Source organism: Parasteatoda tepidariorum, chromosome X1, assembly GCF_043381705.1.
Source record: "Parasteatoda tepidariorum isolate YZ-2023 chromosome X1, CAS_Ptep_4.0, whole genome shotgun sequence".
Lineage (NCBI taxonomy): Eukaryota > Metazoa > Arthropoda > Arachnida > Araneae > Theridiidae > Parasteatoda > Parasteatoda tepidariorum.
This window is the reverse complement of record NC_092214.1, coordinates 24,666,366-24,688,078: the sequence shown is the minus strand read 5'-3', so window position 1 is coordinate 24,688,078 and position 21,713 is coordinate 24,666,366. Positions and strand designations below refer to the sequence as shown.

The following is a 21,713-nucleotide window of genomic DNA, read 5'->3' as shown; positions in this document are numbered from 1 at the left end:
GTACACCTTAGCGAATTTAATAAAAAAAATTTAATGAGAAGTAGTATTAAAGAAAGATGTGGCCCATAAATTCTGTTACAAAGTAGATTTTTTGAATTCGGATTCAGTTACTCTGAAAGAGGTTGGTTTGATTAAAACTGCTAACTAGTTTAATCTGCCAATTTTTTCCCATGTATCACGTTTTATTGGCTCTCACATGATCATTCTCACATGATCTCACATGATCATATGATCATTCTCGCTGCCTATAAGTAAAAAAAAAAAAAAAAATTAACTTTCGTAAATTTTTCGTCAAAACTCTTGAAACTATAGTTTAAAAACTATTTGTGTCAGCTAAATATTTACCTAAGTTATGATATGCCAAAAAATGTCTTGGTAAATACTAAAAACGAAGCATTGCATTAAAAACTAAGAAAAAAACTGTTAATAATTTACAATAAAGGTTGTATTAAAAAATACTTGCCGTAAATTTTTACTACGACTATATTTGAAACTGCTCATGACAAACTGAAATAAAGCTCTTATTGAATATTAAAGGTATTAATGTAAAATAATGGTTATGGATAGTCACCTAAAACGCTGATTTAAAATCACTAAAATATTAATAAATTTTAGTGAATAGATCCGTATTAAATTCAAATACATGTAGCTTCATGAAGTCTGAACCTATTCTATGTAACAAATCGAATTCACTTAAATTATAGAAATTTATTTAAATTAAAAATAGGGATGAAATTATTAAAGTAAAATCAGTAAAGAGTAACTTATCTATAAGAATATGAAATTATAAATACACCTAAGTATCCTAAGAAAAATATCAATAAAGCCAAATTATAGAAATCGATTAACATAATGAGATTAATTAAAATTATCTATGTAGTAGTGGGATAAATTTAAAAGAATAATTTAAGTGCAACTTCAACTAGTACTTAATGCTAAGTGCTAAAACCAAATAAACCTTTATTAAATACATATATATATATATTTATACATATCAATTAATTGAAATAAAAAGTGTGATAAATTATTGAATGCATAGGTATAAAAATATGAATTAGTAATGAATATTTTCAAGAAAATAGCCCTTAGTCTAAATGATAAATTCAAGTAAACATCCAATCAAAAAAAAAATTCTTTTGAATAAGGAGTCCAAATGAAAAATTATTTATGTAAAATCAAAAACACAACAATTTAGATATGAAATATTAAAGTGCATCCTCAAGAAAATAGCACTTTGTTCTCTGCAATAATACCAAATGAACATCCAATCAAATGATAGCAATAAAAATCTATTAGAAATAAAAGTAACATGCCTTCATATATCATGCATATCGCGAGCAGTTAGGTTAAACTGTAATCTGAAATGGCCTTGCGCTCCGGATGAGACGAGCCAACGTGAGGTGAATATTGGCTCATATTTGAATTGCGTTATCAAAAAATGAGTGTCCAATGCTATTATATGTTTTTTTTTTTATCTAGATATCGCTTATTGGTCTAATCACGTTTTTTTCTTCTTCCCTTTTTTTATGACACTGGATTGTAAGCATATGGTTTGTAGTCTTTCACTTACCATCCTTATTTCCTATAAACAATTAACTTCCTTATTGATTTTTAAATACACCTTCAGGCTTCAATATTTAAATACTTTATTTTTTCTTTCACCTTGTGGTTTGGCTAAAAAATTATATTTCCTCTTTATCTAGTCAAAAATATTTTCTTCGTGAATTGTAATTGAGTGATGTTTTATTTTATTTTATTGTCATCGTAGTTTCTTAATTTGTTAGAGGAACAATTAAAAACTATTGTTTGTAACCAACTGCTATTTAAAAAACTTTTGAAACTCTTTAGTAAAAGTTTAAATATTTCCCATATTTTAGTAATAGTGCTGAAAGGAGACAGTGGATTAAGTTCTAACTTTTGCTGAAAGTTTAAATCTCGATGGCTTTTTAATTCTCCGTTACAAAATATTCAGGGTAGTAAACGAATCATGGGTTGTCGTATTAAATGTCATGAGAGGTTTTCGGAGTTTCTTCTTCATGCAAAGCAGATGTGGTTTCATAGCAATTAAAATACTCAAAAAGTCTTTGACGAAAGCGATGCATCGGAGTACTCTTGCTATCGATGGTGATAAAATAAAATAAAATGTCTTTATAATACGTTATTTAATAAAAAAGATAAAAATTTAAAAATTAGTGATATATTTGAATTTTTAAACATAGCAATATTTTTGAACATTCTCAAAAAACTAACGTCATGCGCAATAATTCTATGCAGCTTTTTTGATGCACTGTTATCATATTTAAATTTTTAGATTGATATTCAAGTGACATGTTTTTTCTATAATACTCCTAATTATCAATGTCATTTTTTATCCGTTTGAGAGAGATATTTGTCTATTACTAAACTAACGTATTACGTATAAGAGTTTCGATGTATAGTTTAGACAGCACGAATAAATATTTTCTATCAATATGGTATTTCATTACTACTTTAAAAAATCTCTGTCTTTAAATTAAACACAAATGACAGATTTTTTTATACTGAAACTAATAATATATTATTTTCCATCTGAAAGTAAAAATGTATTTCACTTTTTTTTAAGTATAATATTTTTAGGGGGGGGATATTTATCAGTCTTTTCCTGTGTAAATAAATCACTTTTCGTGCACTTTCTATTTTCTTAGTAATACGTTTTCTTCATTTCCTTCTATAAACAAAATACAGCAAAATTACGTTATTTTCTCATAAAATTTGATATTGTCATAGAGGAGAAATTGCTAAAACTAACCCTTTTTTTTCTTCAAATTCTGAAGTTTGTTGTACTGTCTTCTGTTCCCTGTTCGAGTGTGGAGAATATTTCCTTGTTGTATAAGGTGGGAAAGTATGATAGTATTTTTTATCTTTTTCTTATAGTCGAACCATTCAATCTGATTCGACTTCGACACTTTTTTTCCCTTGCTCTAAGCGTGTGATAAACGACGTTTGACAGATCATTAATTCAAGCATTATACTAATAAATTAAAGGCGAAGAAATGCGTCTTTTAAACGGCAGAGACATACTTAATACCCATCTTTCATTTCCTCAAACCTTTCTTGAAAACATTTAACACCAAAGAAAATGAATAATTTACTGTAGTTGAGTTCTTAGCTTTTGTCAACCATTGAAAGCTTCTTAACGATGCGATCAGGTCAAATTGGGCTCGTGTTACTTAAGCCATGCCCACTTCATCCCAAAAACCTGATGGTAATTCTGCGTGATCAGCCTACAAGATCTTTATCTATCTCTTAAAGTTGTATTAGGTTATAATTTGATTAATTGATGATTGGACAAGTGTGGTATTTTTCACAGCTTTTACAAATTTATCAGATGAAATCGTAGGCTTGATGAACATCAATTTTAACTTTACTCTAAAAAAGTGGATATGCTTACAAATGTATTAAAATAAATTATTCTTCAAGGTATGCGGAGGATTAAGAGTTAAAAACGTTTCAACGAAAATGCACCATTTATTTCATTTGAGTTCGGAGCTTTTTGTTTTAACTGCTTTTTATATTTGGTTTAAAACTACGGATTTTCGTGTAGGTTTCGAGATTCATTTTTGAGTCTATCTCATCGTTCATGCTCATTTGTGTTTCTAACTCATTGCTTATATTTATTTGTGAATCTTGCTTATTATTCGTATTTATTTTCGAGTCTAAATCATTATTTGTATTCACTTTTGAGTATAAATCATTTTTTAGTGTTTATTCTACAAACTAATCTATATACATATTAACCGAAGCCTAATAATAAATTCTAATTATTTAACTGAAGAATTTGATTTTCCGTTTTATAGTATTTTTTATGATTTAAACTGTTATTTTTGTTTGTGCTTATTTTTTGTCATGTGTTCATTTGAGTTGTTTAATTTATCATTCTTATATCATTACAATCTTGTCCTATTATCATTAGAACCTATTGCTATTGGGTATTGGATCATAATTTTTTTCACTGGTTACGCAAAACGTTATAATCAAAAGTAAAAGGCCCTTAAAATGCTGTATGTTGCTCGGCAGAACAATGTCTATGTTACGAACAATGAAAATAAATAATTTTTTCAGCATCCTTGTTTCTCATCGAATTCAAAATTTTAATGACTTTTTACTTACATTTTTTTTAATATCATAAAATTTTTCATTAAACTCCTCAAAAGACCTCTTTATAATATTTCTTTTTAACTTCTTGTATATGTTAAGCCATTTTAAGGAATTACTAGAAGAAATTTGTAAAAATATTTATGGTATTGCTCTTTAAGTTATTAAATTTATTTCTATATATAACGAACTGATAACTAAAGTGAATTTAAATAAACAGTACAAAGTCACTCCTTTCAGGTGTTTTTAAACTGATATTGATATATTATGCCAGCATAAACTGCTTAAAATTTCTATATGTATATAAAAAAAATTTTGCCTATCTTTAAGTCATATGTCTTGAAAACGATAGTCAATCATTGTTCTGTAGCCTATGTTGCTATAGTAACTCAATGGAAAATCATCACGATATCAATTTTCACATCAGTTTTATAAAACACGGAACATGGTTTATATTTCCTTCCTTATTATTATCTGCTTTAATGACTCTTTTTGCGTGTGAAAAGCAAAAGCAATAAATTGGTTAATAAGGAAATTTAATTATTATTTTAATAGTTGTTTCGAAGCTTAAATTATTTCATTTATCAATATTTTTTCTGTTATACCTAAACCTTTTCTTTTTAAATATGCCACACTATGTTAGTGTAAACTAGTTTTTTGTAGATATCTTATTCATCTGTTTAATTATTTCAAAACTTTATCTTCCTTTAAAATCGGTACATTCACCGCTTTAAATTTTAGCTTTCATCTAAGACAGACACACTGGAACTTTGAATTAAAATTTATTCTATAGGAACATATGTATGGTAAAATTGAAACTTACTTAATAGTACCCGATGTATACTATGACAAATTAGTTATTCCGCTATATCTCCTTATTTTAATGAAGTTCGTTTAAAAAAATATAATAATACATCAATAAATAAGGCGCGACTATTAAATATTAAATTAAAAATTAAAAGAGCGTCTATCAAAATTAAATTTTAAAATTTTGGCATATTTGAACCTTTTGGGTGATTTTATATTTCAGATATTATTTTTCTTAAATTTTGAATTATCTTTGTGTAACTTTAAATTGCTACTTAAAGTTTTTTTTTCCTGTATCAATTTAGCTTAGTTTTATTTTAAACTAAAACAAGTAAACTATTAAAAATGCTGAAACAGAAATATTTTTGGATGAATTAAGAAATATTTCTTTAAATATTTCTTAAGCGATTTTGACTTTTCTATAATCACAATTCATAAAAAACAAAGAAAATCTATGTAATAAATATTTTTTTTATATGTTAATAAAATAACAAACCTTCATGTTCTCTGAGTACAAACTAATTAGTTCATGAATAAGCTTTTTTTAAAAATACTATGTATTTATAAATAAATATGACGCTCTGGTTGTGTTATCTAGCAGTTGTTAACTTTAATTCCAAAACTCAAGCTCAAAAACTGATTTACTCGAAATTCATTCATTAAATTAGTAATCTTCCTTTTTCTCAACTAGGGAGGGAACTTTAAGTTGTAAAAACATTTTTTTTGTTGTCTAAAAACACTTTATAAAAAGTGATGCAAATTTGTTAATTTTTACCTTACATATTCCAACTATGTGACTTTTCGACGGCTAATAAAAGGTTACATCTATTATCATACCACAGTTCAATTTTTACCTTTAATGACTACAGGCTAGATCGTAATCAAATTAATGTAAAATAAATTTTTTAAACATCCGGTATTGAACTTAGTTGAATGAGAACTTAGACCAACTACTATATGGATGTAATTTAAAATTATAAAATAGTAAACCTATTACTCTCATAAAAAAATCTTCATTTATATAGCTTTTTATGATGTAAGTGGTAAAAGCAATTTTTAATTTTATGACAAAACGTTCGATCCTCAATTGAATGGTTATACAACACTAATCTGACATATTTTAGGTCACTAACCGACAATATTATCTATCTTGAGACGAATTATCCGACGCATTTTGATCAAATTATAAAATGTTATATAAATTAGTAAAACTGTTTTTACCCCAATCCTCAATTAAAGAGTTAAATAAAATCAGTGTAATTGCAATCCATCCATAAAAACACTATGGAATGAAATGAAATATTATATTATACAAATCTTATTACAGTACCATTATAAAAGAGTTATATAATCTATTTCCCCTCTCGTTGACTTCAGGTGAGTGGTGAAAATAGACTTTTTTCTTTTCACCAAAAGGATTTGCAAGTCCCTGTTCTTAGAATTCTTGATGCTTTGTCTCTTGATCTCAAGAGGAGAACCACATTCAAAGGAACCGAAAAATCTGATCTGCATATTATGGCTGCATAAAAGCTCTTCTTCCTCTGAAGTCTCTTTCAGCTATTGAATGCCTTGTCCCATCTACTTTATTTGTTTCCCATTAAAATTGCTATCTCCCAAAGCTTCTGTTAAAGGATTTAGCGCTTAAATCACAAAAGCCTCGCGATTTTCTGTTAAAGCGTTTTAGTTTTATGAATGGTGTTATTTTAGCGATTTATACTAGTTGCTCATCCTAATATGTTCGATTCCGAAACTCGGAGGAAATTTCTGATCCTCCTGTTTGCTTTTACCTTAGAAAGAAGCAATTATTGCCCTTGGGGAAACTTTTGTTTACACCATATAAATTCAAATTTCTTTCTTTTCTCTTGTTCGCTCATTTAATTATTAGGAAACAGTAAGGTTTTTGTCTTGCTTAGAAGAAAATTTTCTGGAGAAACGGCTACGAGTTATTATAAAAATTAACGCCTTGATAAGGTTTCGTCTTTATCCGGAGTTGATTAATTGTAAATGTGTTTCGTGTATCTCGTTTTAACGCTTGTAATAGAACAAGGTAGGTTTCGACGATTTATTTTCTTTATCTTCTCCACGAACTAATGATTTGGGCAAGCTTAGAATTAGATAAAGTTATTTTCTATCTTTTTTATTTCTATTCAAAACATTTTTCCGACACTTACAACGGGAAAAAAAATTCCAAGCGCTACTTTGTTTTGTAAAATTTACAAATAAATCAAAGAAAAAAAAGTAATTAGCTTAAAGTCTGAGTGGAACTTAGAAAGCATTTTCTTTGTTTGTAAATATAGCAGAATAAAATAATGTTATAAATTAAGCTTTTTTTCGATTCTAGTTTGTAAAATTTTATTTGTAACTTTTTAAGCTATCATTTAGGCAAAAATAGTTTTTGATATTTAATATATTTAATTGCATATTCAAAATATGATTACATTGCATAAAATAATACAGAATTGTCTTTTCATTTGTCATTAATATGAATCTAGATTGAATCATAATAGGGTCTCAGTAAGTGCATGGCGTTCAAATTATTATTATTTTTTGACGTTAATTATTAATTAATACTTATTACGGTAAAATCTTTGTTTTAATACATAAACCAATTTATGATTAAATATCTTTAAATTTACTTGTAAAGTGATCTAATAAACTGTAAAAAAATAGTAATGAATATTTTATATGTGTAGTTTTTACTCTTTAGAAAAAAATTATGATTTCAACTAAATAATTGTTTAAATCCATGTTTAGTTTCGTAATGAAAAATGAATGTTGGTATTATTATTTAATTATTATTGACTTATATAATTAGTATTATTTATATTTTATTTTTCTGCTGAATGTGAATTTATTTTTATAAAATCTCCTAATTGAAAATTTAACTTCAAATACAACTTATACTATTACAATTAAGCTTTTACTTTTATTGAATTCAAATTTAGTTTATAGAATCAACTAATTAGTTTTATAATTGATAGTTTACCTTCAAAATCAACTAATGCATCTTAATTACAATTTATATTTTAGTTTTAAATATTTTTCTTTTAAATCATTTTAAGTTGCAGCAATCAATATTATTTAATACTTTATTTATCTTGTAAATTACAATTGAGTTTTATAATATCAACTAATTTAATAGCTTAACTTCAATTGCAATTTATATACCTTTATCGCAATTTACCTTCTAATTTTCAATACTTGAGACATTTACCGCTACAAAAATCAATAATCCCTAATCTTAGTTATAAAAAGGAAGATGGGAACAACTGTACCGTTTGATTTTTTGGATCCATTAAGAAAGAACTTAAGGCACATATCTATGTATGCCAAATTTCCTTTCTCAGATAATGTCCTTGTTGAAGCTCGATTTCAAGAAATCGTGACTAATGGGAATTAAAGAGAGTCATTCTGAATCTAAACAGGTCTATCACAGGGTCAGAATGACACCGATATCATTTTAATCGAAGCCACGCCTGTAAATAATATAGTGCTTCTTAATTGTTGCACGTCTGTTTACCATCAATTCAGTTCATCTACCTTTGAAGCTTAAAAGGAGCAGTAAATCAACTGATTTACGACAGGTATTTATATATTTTTCACTCACTCCTCCGGATTCCTGTCTTTTAAAAGTTCAAATTAGGCATTTAAAAAAGAGCAGCAAGCATGTTTGATTTGTTTTAATCGAATTTAACACTTTTGATGTGAAAAAAAACTGGTTTTGCCAAATCTTCTTTTGCTATCCATTTGGTTTATTTTATCGATATAAAAAGCAAATATTTAATTTATGAACGTTAAAATTCGGTAAATTGTCATATCTATTATTTAGTTAGCTTTCCGTATGTATGTAACATATCTGTTTAGTAAAAGAAAATTTTATGTAAGCATGATTAACTTACCACGTAATTTTTTTTAATAAATACATTTTGGATTTTTCATTATATTACAAACACGTATAAAATCTTTATTTCAACTTAATTTGCAACAAATAAACCTGATATATTTTAATTGATTTAAATGCTAATTAAATATGAAAATTTCTATTATACATTTTTAAAAATATCGAAAAAAAATTTTTTTAATGTGCTTTATCATATAATAAAAGTTATTTATTAGTAGAGAAAGTTAGAATAATTTTATATATTATAGTATAGTTTTATGAATTTAGGTTAAATTTATTTTTACAATTACGGAAAAAAAACTTTTCTTAAAATTAATTTCATCAAAATAATTTCATCATAAAAATGTTATTAATTTCTATTATCATTAAATGCAAATATTTCCGTTAATTGCTTTCTAATAGAAGTTTTGATGAAATGCTTAATTTTTGTACCAATGCATACTTTATCTTTATTGCTTTGAATTGTCAGTTCGTTTCAAATGTTTAAGCGTAAGATGAAGCTTCTATGTTTAAAATTAAAATTCCAAATCAAATGATTTTATTCGTGCATTAAACAATTATCATCTTAAATATTTCCTGCTTTGTTTAAAAAAAATAATAATGCTTACTAAACCGCTTTGAACTTATTAGAATCCAATAACTCTCCTATGAAAATGTTATTCCCTACTTGAAACAACTCGTTCTAAACTATGTGCGAAATAAATACTTCAGCTCATCTATATTTTCAAAAGAAATACTCCTAATTAACCTCAACAAATCTTCCCTTGTACCGAAATCAAAAGTTGCAAATCCAGCTTAAGTTTATATCTTAAACTCGTTTTATTTTTGTAGTATACTTTGTTAAAACTCTGGCTAATTTATGCAATTGAAACATATTTTGAAAAGAAAAAAAGTCCTGAATCATGCTTTCAGTCCACCTTATGCTCATTAAAAATCGAATTTTAAAGTACGTTCTCGATTTGATGTCTAATTGTCGAGGATTAAAAAGAAGTATTGCTAGCTTGCAACAATACATTTACCGATGGAAAGTAAAATTGTCTTAGATGACGAGTCTTTATCATTTTTATCTATGCAATTAGTAAGTAATGGAAAGAGTTGCTTAAGATACTGAAAATTCCCTTATCAGTTACGAGTTTGAATAGTCGGCACTTTTAAGAAAGATTCTCTCCATTGAGCCTAAGTTGGTGAAGAGAAATCATTTTATTCTTGTATTAAAGCGTAGATTTCAGTTATTTAGTGGCGAAGCTCAGGATGAAACTGATAAGTTGCTTGATAATTAACTTTTGTTGTAAGTTGTTGTGTCTTGATACCTTTATAATGCCTTAAATTTACCCATTTAAGTGCGTTAACATTTCGTAAAATTAAAATTGTAGGGAAATATAAATATTTCCGGCTCGTTTAAGCATTCGTAATTGTTGATTTCATTTGCTCCTCATTAAGAATAATTAAATATCTATTTTAAAAAGCTATTGACAATAAATGTTTGTGTTATATTTTTAAAATGCATCGAGATTCACTTAAATGAAGAGATGTTAACTTTCCTTTTTTTATTTTGCTGCATTTAATGATATTTATGCTTGAAACTTCGCTTGTTTTGTTGTAACAATAGTTGTCTTTATTCGAATTATTAGTCCATGTAAGCTTGCGTATTATTGTTTATAAATGGTTTTTCCTTAATTATATTTTGAAATCAAACTTTACTTTACGCTCAATTTCTTCCGAATTTGTATAAGTTTAATACTGAGTCATTCTTTCACTGTTTTTCCCGATAGCATCAATAATCTGTTATTAAATGATCAGACGCCGCGCTATAGAAGTAAGATTTGTCTCTACGTATATTGTAATCAGTTCAGTTTAGTACCAAGTTTTTTGGTTCGAGAATCGTTCAATTATTATTATTTCTCTCTAATAGTATCTATTATATGGTATTAACTGATCTATTATACTTTCATTGAGAAATTTTTCTCTAAGCTCATTATGCTTATCAGTCTCTTCTAATAGTTTAATACTGTCTTTTTCAGTTATGAAATTGCTTAGTTACTATTTTTTCAATTTATTCTTCAATTAAGTTCTTAGGCATTACGCATGGTTCTATTAATTTTCTTCTACGTTATCACATGTAAACTACTGTAAGTATTTCCGAATATTTCTATGGATTTTAGTTCCGACTACGGCATAATAATCGAACTCTTTTTAATACTACGGAAAAGAGCAGTTTTTCTATTATTCGTAAAGGACCCCTTGTTTAAAGTATATTTTTGCAATTAGAAAACTCCCTCTTATTTTTTTTTCTAGTAACGTCTTACGTGCAAATAGCATCCTTATTTGTTCGATTATTGACACAAAAGCATTTCTTTTGATATTTTTATGATATTAAGGAGTTACGTCTACACAAATTTGCTCAATTATTTGGTGACTTATGGTATATCAATCACATGTTTTATTTGGCATGTCTATACGGAAAAGTATCACTTTTACTGAGGCGAAACTATTGAAAAATAGCTCCGATAACGGCCAAGCATCACTACATGTAGACATTCCTGCATGGTAAAAATGTACATCTTAGCTGTATTAAATTAATATTTTTTCGTTATTTCAAACACTCGTATTAGATTCAAACTGAAAGTTTCATTGATAAGCTAAATTTGAATAAGATTTAAATGAATGAAAGTAAGTTTGAGTAATTAGAATTTTTGTAACTTTTTCTACAGTTCTACAAACGCTTGTAGAAAAAAAGAAAACGTTAAGAATGTTTACGTCTAATTGCTGCTAGCGACATCTTCAATGTTTTCATTTTCTTATTGACCATGTGACTTAAAGTCAAATTACTTGCTCATCGATTGTAGCGTCCTTGTGGTCCTCAATTGAGGTCTTACCTGACCCCTTTCTATCCAAGGTCGTCGGTTCAGTTCCCTTTGTAGCCCAGAGGCTACTCTGAAAAATAATTTGCGATTCAAAAGAAGAGGAAACAAGCTCGGGAAACGCAACCGCCTTGAGACAAATGACTACTCAATTCGACCGCGTTGTTTCCCTCAGATCAAAAGTAATGAAATGCTCAATAAACCAGTTAAGATGTCGTCGTTAATACCACTCTAGTCCTTTTTACAAGAGTTCAATGGCTCGCCATTTTCATTTACAACCACTTCTTGGAACGGATCGTGCTTCCCAGCTCCCTATCTTTTTTTTCCATGTCCTTTTCCACACTGAACTGCGCGAGTTAATTTTTAAGAGCGAAAGCTAATCGTCTTGTAGATGGCCATAGCCTTTGGCTAAAATACACTAACCCCTTTGAAATCTCTGCTCGTAAATAAGAAAGAAAAGAAAGAACCGTGTCGTTACTGGTAAGAAAAATGTCTTGCCAAAGATGATCCTCTTCTTGCTCCAGCATCTCGCCAATCTTTTGGTTTTTAGTTGCCCCTTGTTGCCAATGGCATCCAATTGAAGCAATACGCCAGATTTTCTACTTGCCTCGGAGATAATCGTTTCAATTTAGATGTGTTTAGAGATTAGATTTAAGATTTTAATTAATAAAAGAGACGTTATGACTTGATCTATTTTTAACTATGGAATCTGAGCTGTATTTTTTTTTATTCAGTCAGGATAATTAAAAATATAGCATTTTTTAAGTTTTAAACATATCATTTTACATTGACATGATTCCTGAATGCATTGCTATTTTCTGATTTTAATATATTCTGAAGAAAACCTTTCTTCCAAAGATAGATGGCATCTTCTTCTGACAATAATTAAGCTTCTACTTAGAAATATTAAATTTCAGAATGAAACATAACGTATATAAATCCGCGATTAGCAGCATAAACATAGGATTTATTTATTTTTTATTATGTTTTTTGCTTTAGTTGCTATTTTGCAAGATATAGGAAATGTGAAGAAAAAAAATGTACAATTAATTGCAATTTCTAAATTTATTTTTCCTATCTTCTGGAATAGATAAATTTGGAAATTGTATTTAAATTTAATTAAAAAAAACAAATATTCAAAATTAATCTCTGTGAATATATTTAATAAATGAAGATTTTAATGATTCGTTTTAAAAAACTAAACGTAAAAGTCATTAAGGACAATTTTAGAACTATAGTAATTGAGAAAATCCTAAAGGAAGAATTTAATGATTCGTTTTAAAAAAAACTAAATATAAAAATCATCAAAGACAATTTTAGAACCATATTAAAATAATTGAGAAAATTACAAATAAGAAACAAACTGCACTTTTTATAATAAAAATTCCTGTCACATTATAAATATCTGTTTCACTAATATGCTAACTTTTTAAAAGAGAAATAAAGTATACATTTAACTACGGAATAAATTTTCACTAAAGTGGTTCTATTTGTTATACGCTTGAATTAATTTTTTTGAAGATATTATCATGTTTAAGTTTCTTATCACTCGTGTAAAAAATTATGGTTCTCTATCTGGTAGCTCGCGTGCTAACATCACTTTTTATCACTTATATGCACATTTTTTTCAATTGTTTTGACGTTGCGATAAAATCTATGATATAAAACTGAAGAATCATTTGCATGGCGTGATGGGAATAAAATATTAAGATGTCACGGTTGATGTCTTCATCTTATTTGCTACTGTTTTGGGTGAAGTTTTGTGTACAACACACTCATTTAATCAACGTTTTTATTTGAATTATTAATAAAGATGTAGCGACAAAGTTTAAGCTTTAATTGTAATTTACGTGCGTGTTTTAATTTCAGATTACGTATAAAGTTTTTTCTATGCGTATAGTTAAAAACGTACATCACTAACTTATAACTCAAAGCATTTATTTATGCTTTTTAAAAGTACATAACTTTTTTTTTTAAATCCTTTTTTTTTTTTTTTTGTCTGGGGATTTAATTAATGTTCTGAAAATCGTATAAAAAAAATACTAATGAATCTAAAATATCAAACGACTGCTACAAAGGATAGTTTGTTTACACTCAACTTTTGATCACTAGATAATATAACTATGAACTACAAATCTATAAACTGCAAATTTAATCTATAAGTCTATAAATTACAATTATCTATAAAATACAAATTTAGTTATTTTGCTAATAATTTGCAACAATTCCGCCCTGACTGTTAATGCAATTACAAAGTAAAAAAAGAAGCTGATTTTTTTTTAAAGTTGCATTTTCTTTTTTATGTTTTTGTACAACTTGTCTTGCTCGCTGTAAAAAAAAAAAAATTGATTATACTCTTTCTTTGAAAGAACATTTCGAAAACAATTTTTCTTTCACTAACAGAAACTGATTATTTATTGTCAAAACTATTAATTACTCGTGTAACCTATGTAATTTCATCACATAATAATTCATTATCGCACAAATTCTGTTTAAAATCGCAAAGCTCGAAAAAGAAAGAAAAAAAAAGTGTTTTATTTTGAAGGAAAAAGTCTTTCAATTAGATAAACTAAGCATGAAATATTCTGTGTCTATCAAACATGTATAAATATTTATAAACCACAGACAAAGGCAATCAACGAAAAGTTTCCAAAAAACTGGCTACGCCAATTTTCCATTTTTTGATACAGTTGCATTCGTTACAAGACAAATAAGTTATGAATTCATTGAAACGCATCCTTCAGAACTGTTTCTAATACTCATTTAAGTAAATGAAGAAGAAAAAAAAAAAAGGAAGGAAAAAAAAAAGATTCTCAAAAACTGTTGCTGATGATTTGAAGACGCTAATAATTTTTTACTCCCCCTCTTTTTTTTCTACCCCTACCCTACCCTCGGTGCTACTTGCTACGGAGTTGTTAAAGAGAGTGAGAAAATGAAAGAAAACGATGATTTCAGTTTAAAAATGAAGGAAATTAAAACATACTTTAAATCAGTCTTTTTTTTTTCAACTTCATGCGCGTTTTTTCTTAAACGTTGATTGTTATATGACAGTCTTAATTGGTTGCGATGAAGGAGGTGAAGGTGGGTGAAGGGCTGAAGAAAAAGGAAAAGGAAACTGTCAGCTGTAATGTCAACTAGGCTAGAGGAGATTTTTTTTCTATCATCCAGGAGTTAGGAGAAATGATAAAAAAAATGAAACAATCTGCAGAATAAAAGACGTTGAATAGAACGCACAATGGCCATTTAATCGTTTAAGAGTAGGTAATAGATAAAGGAGTGTGAATCTACATTTATTCGCTTGTTCAAACATCTTTTAGATTGGCAAAAAGTGGCTCACGTTTTCATTTTGATTTGTTGCTGCTATCAATGAAGGCATATACTATCGTGTTTAAAACTTATAAATCGGATTTTTTTCACACTTATATTTATGTTTACTTTCTGGGGGAAAAAATAGAATGTTTTTGTTTTAAAAAAATGCGCTAGCTCTTTCTTTTTTTTAAGGTTTTCTCTATTTTCTTTTCATTACTTTTTTCTCATTTTTCTATATATTGTTTGCTTTTTTTTTTTTAATTTGTAAAAATAAAAATGCTGCAAAATATAAAGTACAATAATTTACCTATGTTAGATTTAAAATAAATATTTGGTTTCAAAATTCATGTAGCGAAATATTTTGTTTTAAATAAATATTTGAAACATAGGTTAACCTGATTAACTCACTTTTCTGCATTTCCTATTATTTCAGTTAAAAAAAGTTTAGATGTTATGATTAATTTAAATATTTTTGAAATTTTATACTGCCGTGTACTTAAGCTATTCTAATGCTTTTATAGGGTTTGATAATTTTTATTACATTTGCATTCTTGCATTTTATCAAATAATTTTTTTTTATTTCACACAAGATATGAAGATAGTATAAATACCATTTGAATCCAAATTAGTTATTTAGTAAAAATTGCTTGATTTTACTTATACTTTTTGATTTATTGCTTATCTTTTCTTCTTACTCTGAAACCAATTTTATTGGGCAGTGATCATATCTTTTTCTATAATTTCGATATTATAATTACTCTAATTGCATAGATAAGCCGAAATTTTGGGAGAAATTAGTTCCATTTTGGCAGGTTAGTATTAGAGATGAGTCTCAACCCACTCAACTCCGAACACTTTAAATCAGTTAAACTCGTTAATTACTATGATAGAAAAGGACCAAAATTCGCGAAGATATAATGCTAAAACTTGCGATGAAGAAGATCGAATAAAATATTACTTATTTAATAAAATAAAAAACCCATGAACGTGTTTAATGTTTCTTAATTTTTACACTTAATTTTTCACATTTTTAACACTTAATAACTGAACAAAATGGATTTCTGTATATTCGTTTAGTTTGAAAACACAATGTAAACTTTCTCATGAACCCATCTCATTTCAAGCTTCTACGGTACACATTTCTATAAGAGTTAGATGACATAATAGTATTTTCACGATAGTTTATTTGTTTTCTTTATTGTTCTCCTTTTGATAAATAAGATGTTCCATTCTAAAGGTGTTTCACCCCCCATATACTGAAAGAAATTGTGGAGCTTCCATAATATCATTTAAGTTTGCTGCAACCTTGATACAGTACCATGTTAAATTGTCATTCCTCTTATACTTGACTCTTATTGAACTTGAACGAAAAAAAAGGTTTAATTCAACTCCTTATTAAGGTTGCAGATAACTACTCGGTATTATGGTTCAATATTGTTCAACGTCGAGACAATTTTTCTGAGAGTGTTAACTAAGCTATTGCATAGCTGCGTTTTCCATTTCTTAATTATTATGTGGTCAAGTATGAAATTTATAGAAAGTTGGTTGATAGCTTACAAAACTATTTCATTCATCTCAATTTTTGCCATGTAAGTGACAGGTTGTTCAGACAAGTGGAATAAAACCCTAATGAACGAGATACAATAAATTCCGGGAAGGCAAGTTTTTTAGCATTTTCGGAATTGAATTGTTTTACTATAAAAATTATCCAAATTTTGAAAGAAATTGTTGACTTTGAGAGCTAGGTCTAGTAAAGATGATTAAAAAATTCCGATTCCTGTAGTTTTATTACAGCAATTTTTGCAGTGTATGGTTTGATTGCCCTGCAATAAGACAGGAGACGATATGTTGAACAATGTGTGATATTCTTAGGTTCTTGCATCATTTGGTCTAGTCTAGTTAGTTACAGCATAGTTGTTTTGTGACCGATAAGCCGGATTACATAAAATCATAATGCATCTTACCTGAGTTAAAGCACAGACACTCAGCGCAAACTTTTATGGCTAATATTACGCTTCGAATTTTTTTTTTTAATGAATTTATTCTTATTCAACTAATATTAAAGCCAACTAATACTAGAGCTGAATACACCATTACTATTTCGCTTGATCTGCTGGGCCATAGTACTATGAGAGAATTAATATTTCATAATAGTACCATATTCAATACAAGTAGCTTTTAAAAAAATAATGTCTTTAATATTTTTTTTAAGAATATCCGAGGATATCTTTCAGCTGATGAAATATTTAAATTTCAATAAAAGGTAAAATAATAAACGGCTGTCAAATAATAAACTGTTCAAGTTGGCATAGCTAACCAGCAAATTTCATCTTTGGCGAACTAATATAAATTTTTCAACTGACAATATCTTGAAATGTGTATATTTGTAACTTGTTTTATAAACACTAATTTTTTTTATTCTTTTATTTAGAAGGCTCTGATATTTCCGGATTCTCATAGCAAGGCATATGGGCTACCCTCTTCAACAAATGCCGGACCACTATCTCCTTCAAACCTGGCGGCACATTGGGTGTCCATGATGTCCGCCGAGCAAGCACAACCCAACCCACACGACGTTCATTACTGGAACGGGAGTGAGGTTAGTTAATTAGAATTTAATTGAAAAATCAGGGTGGAAAAGGATAATTGAATTGTGCTTCTTTAGGAGGAACACCACCCTGAACCCTTCCAGAAATCGAAAATTAATTTTTTGCATTTTATAAAAGTTTACATTCTCTTTTATAAGTTTTACAATGATTTTTCGAAATTCAAATCAATTCGAAGTTTTGTCATGAGCAGAAAACTTCATTCTCTTAGTTTCACTAGTCACTTCAGTCACAAAAACTATTAGCGTAATTCAATTTCTTAATTATTGCCATATCAATAAGAGAATTGATTGAAAAATGAAAATTTCATTCAAATATATTGCTATAGTATATTAAAAATATTGTGCAATATTAATTTAAAAAGTTACTAACGTTGTGAATTTTCAATGTGCTCAGGATGGTGTACCCCTAAACATTATACCCCTAAAATGCGATTATTTGTTTTAATAAAAGTGCATACTTTGCTAATATTAATTTTAAAATGTTTTTATAATAGAATTATTTGGTAATTTTTAATGCATTAACATTTCCATTTAATTACTTTAGACCTCAGGAATTATAACTTGATTGCTATCTCATATTTTTATTGTTATGTTTCTATTTAAGTTATAAAAAAGTATTCCTTGCTTTCAAACTAAATTTTAATTTCCTTTAAAATAAATATAGCTAAAAAAATATAGCTTTTTTTTGTTGGCTTATGATATTTTATGTCTTAACGTGCGTATTATCAAAGAAAAATAGTTACAAAATTCGCTGTGGGGACAATTCCAAGATAAAAAAATAAGTGAAAAAAAACAATGCTAATAAGTAAGTTTCTGAGAAAGTTTATAAAACCACGGAACACTTTTGGATCCTAAAATAGGGAAAGGCACGTAAATGAATCGTAATCTTTGACTGGTAGGATTATTAGAGGTATGACACCCGAGGACTTTTACAAATGGCTTCTAGCTACTGGCTTTGCGTGTGTCCGCTGATAGTCCTCTTTTTTAACAAAAATTTTTTTTTTCGTTCGTTGTTTGCGAACAATGAGAAATTCGGCGCCAGGGCGTGGGGAAATTTCGGCCATTGCCCATCATGGCCTCTCTTTGCACAAAATGCCTGGGGCGGAAATACTTTCCCTATAGAACAAAGCGATAAAAGTACCAAGACAACTATAATTATAAAGGTAGTGATATAACGCGATTTGTTCTTTTTTGTTTCATTCTTTGAGCTTTTGCTCACTTGAATCGATCTCTTTTTATTATTTTTTTTATATTACATGTGAATCTTGGATTTCTTTCTTTACTTTTTTTATTTACAAACAATTTTTGATGTATTTTTATTATGAACATATCGTTTTTGATAAAGTTAAGTAAATTTGTTTATAGCGAAGAAAATACAATAAATTATTTCAACTTTTATTTATTTTTAAATTCATGATAAAAGGAATGTCATATCTGTACATAAATTTACTTAATATTTTTTAATGCTCTCTTGTTTTCATTACTATTTCTAACTAAAATTTCTAACACATTTAGATAAAATAATTTTAAAACAATCACATCTTCTAAATTCACATTAAATTAACTATTAAATTGGAGCAATAATTTTTATTATTTTAAGTGTCCTGGAAAAATTTTATAACTTTAGATTGATGAGAAAATTATAATTTCTTTTAATTGTACCCCGAAATTAAATTGTTTCTAGTGTGATAATTAATATTTCTTATTATAATCTAATACAGATAAATCTATGTACTAAAATTATCTTTGTTTATTCTATTCTATTGTTTTTATAGTTGTTCTTCTCTAACTAACTAGCTAACTTTTTTTAATTCCCAATAAATTAAAACTTATTATCGTTATATTAAATTTTCTATCGGAACCATAAGTTATTAGATAATCGTCCCTAGTTCTTACTAAATCTAATCTATTAGTCACGTGAAAATTGTAAAATTTCTAACTTTACAACATTCGTTTCGATAGAAAGATAATTTTCCTGTGCAACTTTCTCAAACTCTTCAGTCAGGTGGCAAATTCTTTCTCCAGAAAGCACTTTAAATATCACAAAATATTTAAAAAAAATGTTTGGCAATAATATCTTTAAATTATAATGTGAAATTCAAAAGCTCCCAAATATTTAGAAAAAAAAAGTACTTGTTTGGTCCTCTTTAACGTAACACTCATATCTATCTCATATATCAAAGCGTACGTACCACGTGTTTCTTAACGTACGTAACACGTGTGTCAGAATGTACGTAACACGTATTTTTAGCACAATTTAATGACTCGTTTATTAAATTATTCTAACTAGTTAACTTATTAATTTTCCAATAAATTAAAACTAATCGTCACATTACAGTTTAGCTCGCATCCATAACTAATTAGATAATCACCTCTGATTCTCACTAATTCTATTCAATTATTCGCACGCAAACTGAAAAGATTTCCCACTTCACTAGATACATTTCGCCAGAGAGATAATTCCCCGACGCAACTTTCGCAAACTCTTCAATCGGGCGACAAAATCTTTCTCCAGAAAACACTTTACACATCACAATCCATTTAAGGTTTTAGGGCAATAATACTTTCCAATTATAATGCGAAGTTTAAAAGTTCGCAGATATTTACAAAAATAAGGGTCTGCTAGTTCTGTCTTCAAAAATACTCTCGCGTTAGAAGCCATTGTTAAAGTTACAATCTAGTCTAGTGCAAATATTTGATTCTCTTCCGCCCTAAGCCAGATATTAGACGAAAGGGGTTTTATGTGTTTGGCTTACAAGCTCCAGCTGTTCAACCCCTTCCTCTCTACTCTTTCACATTGAATAAGCGACAATATAAGATGAGCTTGCAAACTGCCTCCTTTGGACTACGTGCGCTTCCTAGTCCCCGATTTTTTTTTTTCTTTTCTCTTTAGTCGTAACGCTACAGAACAGATTTATCGTGGTAGAATTTTTGAGGGACCCTCTTCTTTTCACGTCGATATTCCTGAAGTGGATTTTATTTTCGATTGAATTGTACATTTTTTCCTTTAGTTTTATTTTTGTTAAATCATTTTCTTTCTACGTTGGAATGATAATTAAATTCGTGAATTTTAGAAGATCAATAATTTAGAGTGCTTTGTGAGGTTTTAATTGGAGAAATCTGTCTTTATTTATTGTTTCACGTTTATTTAAAGTGTAACAATGTAAATAATTTCCAACCGATATATTTTTTATTTTATTTTTTTTTTGTATGAAAAAGAACAAATAAATCTGATAATGTGGTTTTTGCGCCAAACTAAACGGGAAGAATTTTACTTGCGAGTAAATAGGTTAATTAAATTAGAAACTTATTTTAAATAAAATTTCCATTCGTTAAAATTATAAAAATACTAATTTTGTCATTGTATCATTTAAAGGTAAATGATTAGGCTTTTCGCATTCGCTGAGATTTTCTTCTTTTTTTTTAACAGAGTTTAATTGAATCATGTGCAATTGTTTTATTAGTTAGTACATTTTCCACTCACATTAACATAAAATGTTACTGATTTATCGCAGCAATTTGAGTAAAAATAAAACTTTTTTTTTCTGCTTATCACATCAACAAAAATTTTATTATCAAAATTTAACTTTGCACATTTTGTAAATTTGTTTAATTCGTTTTCAAATTTTATAAGTGTGCACTTATCAGACCAGTCGTCCTATCAATTATTACTTTTTCTCGTTTTAAATTTTACTTCATATTATATTATGTATTAAATTCTTTATATCATACATAGTCTAGTTTCCTTTAGTTGTAACATTTATAATTTTAGAGGAAATGATGTAAGCAAATAAAACAGATTAAATATTAATACACTTGCAATTTTAAGATAAATATTGTTTAAACATGAGCTATGGAGTTGGAGGTGAAAGATTTAATTGACTATAACTGCAGTTTGTTAGATGTTAGGTCCTATGGGTTAAAAGAGGAAAAATCGTCGGGCGTATGAAAATTATTCAGACAAATACTTAATTCAGGTGAATAAAAATCTCACTCGAATTAATATTATGAGGATTCTTGGACTTATTATTTTACATTTGTACGCGTCTGCGCTGTAAAAAATTCCGGATCAGTTAACGGTATAAAACACTAG

The 21,713-nt window shown here is 27.8% G+C and overlaps 1 protein-coding gene across 7 annotated transcripts in view; it reads left to right on the top strand.

Annotated features, from left to right (window-relative positions):
- The window catches only part of LOC107449700 (zinc finger protein rotund), a 558,914-nt gene that overhangs the window by 260,632 nt on the left and 276,569 nt on the right, over nucleotides 1-21,713 (top strand). For all 7 annotated transcript variants that reach the window (XM_071187674.1, XM_071187671.1, XM_043043922.2 and 4 more), the window contains one exon: nucleotides 17,444-17,611. In XM_071187674.1, coding sequence (XP_071043775.1) covers nucleotides 17,444-17,611 — 168 coding nt within the window. The remainder of the gene's footprint in view (nucleotides 1-17,443; nucleotides 17,612-21,713) is intronic.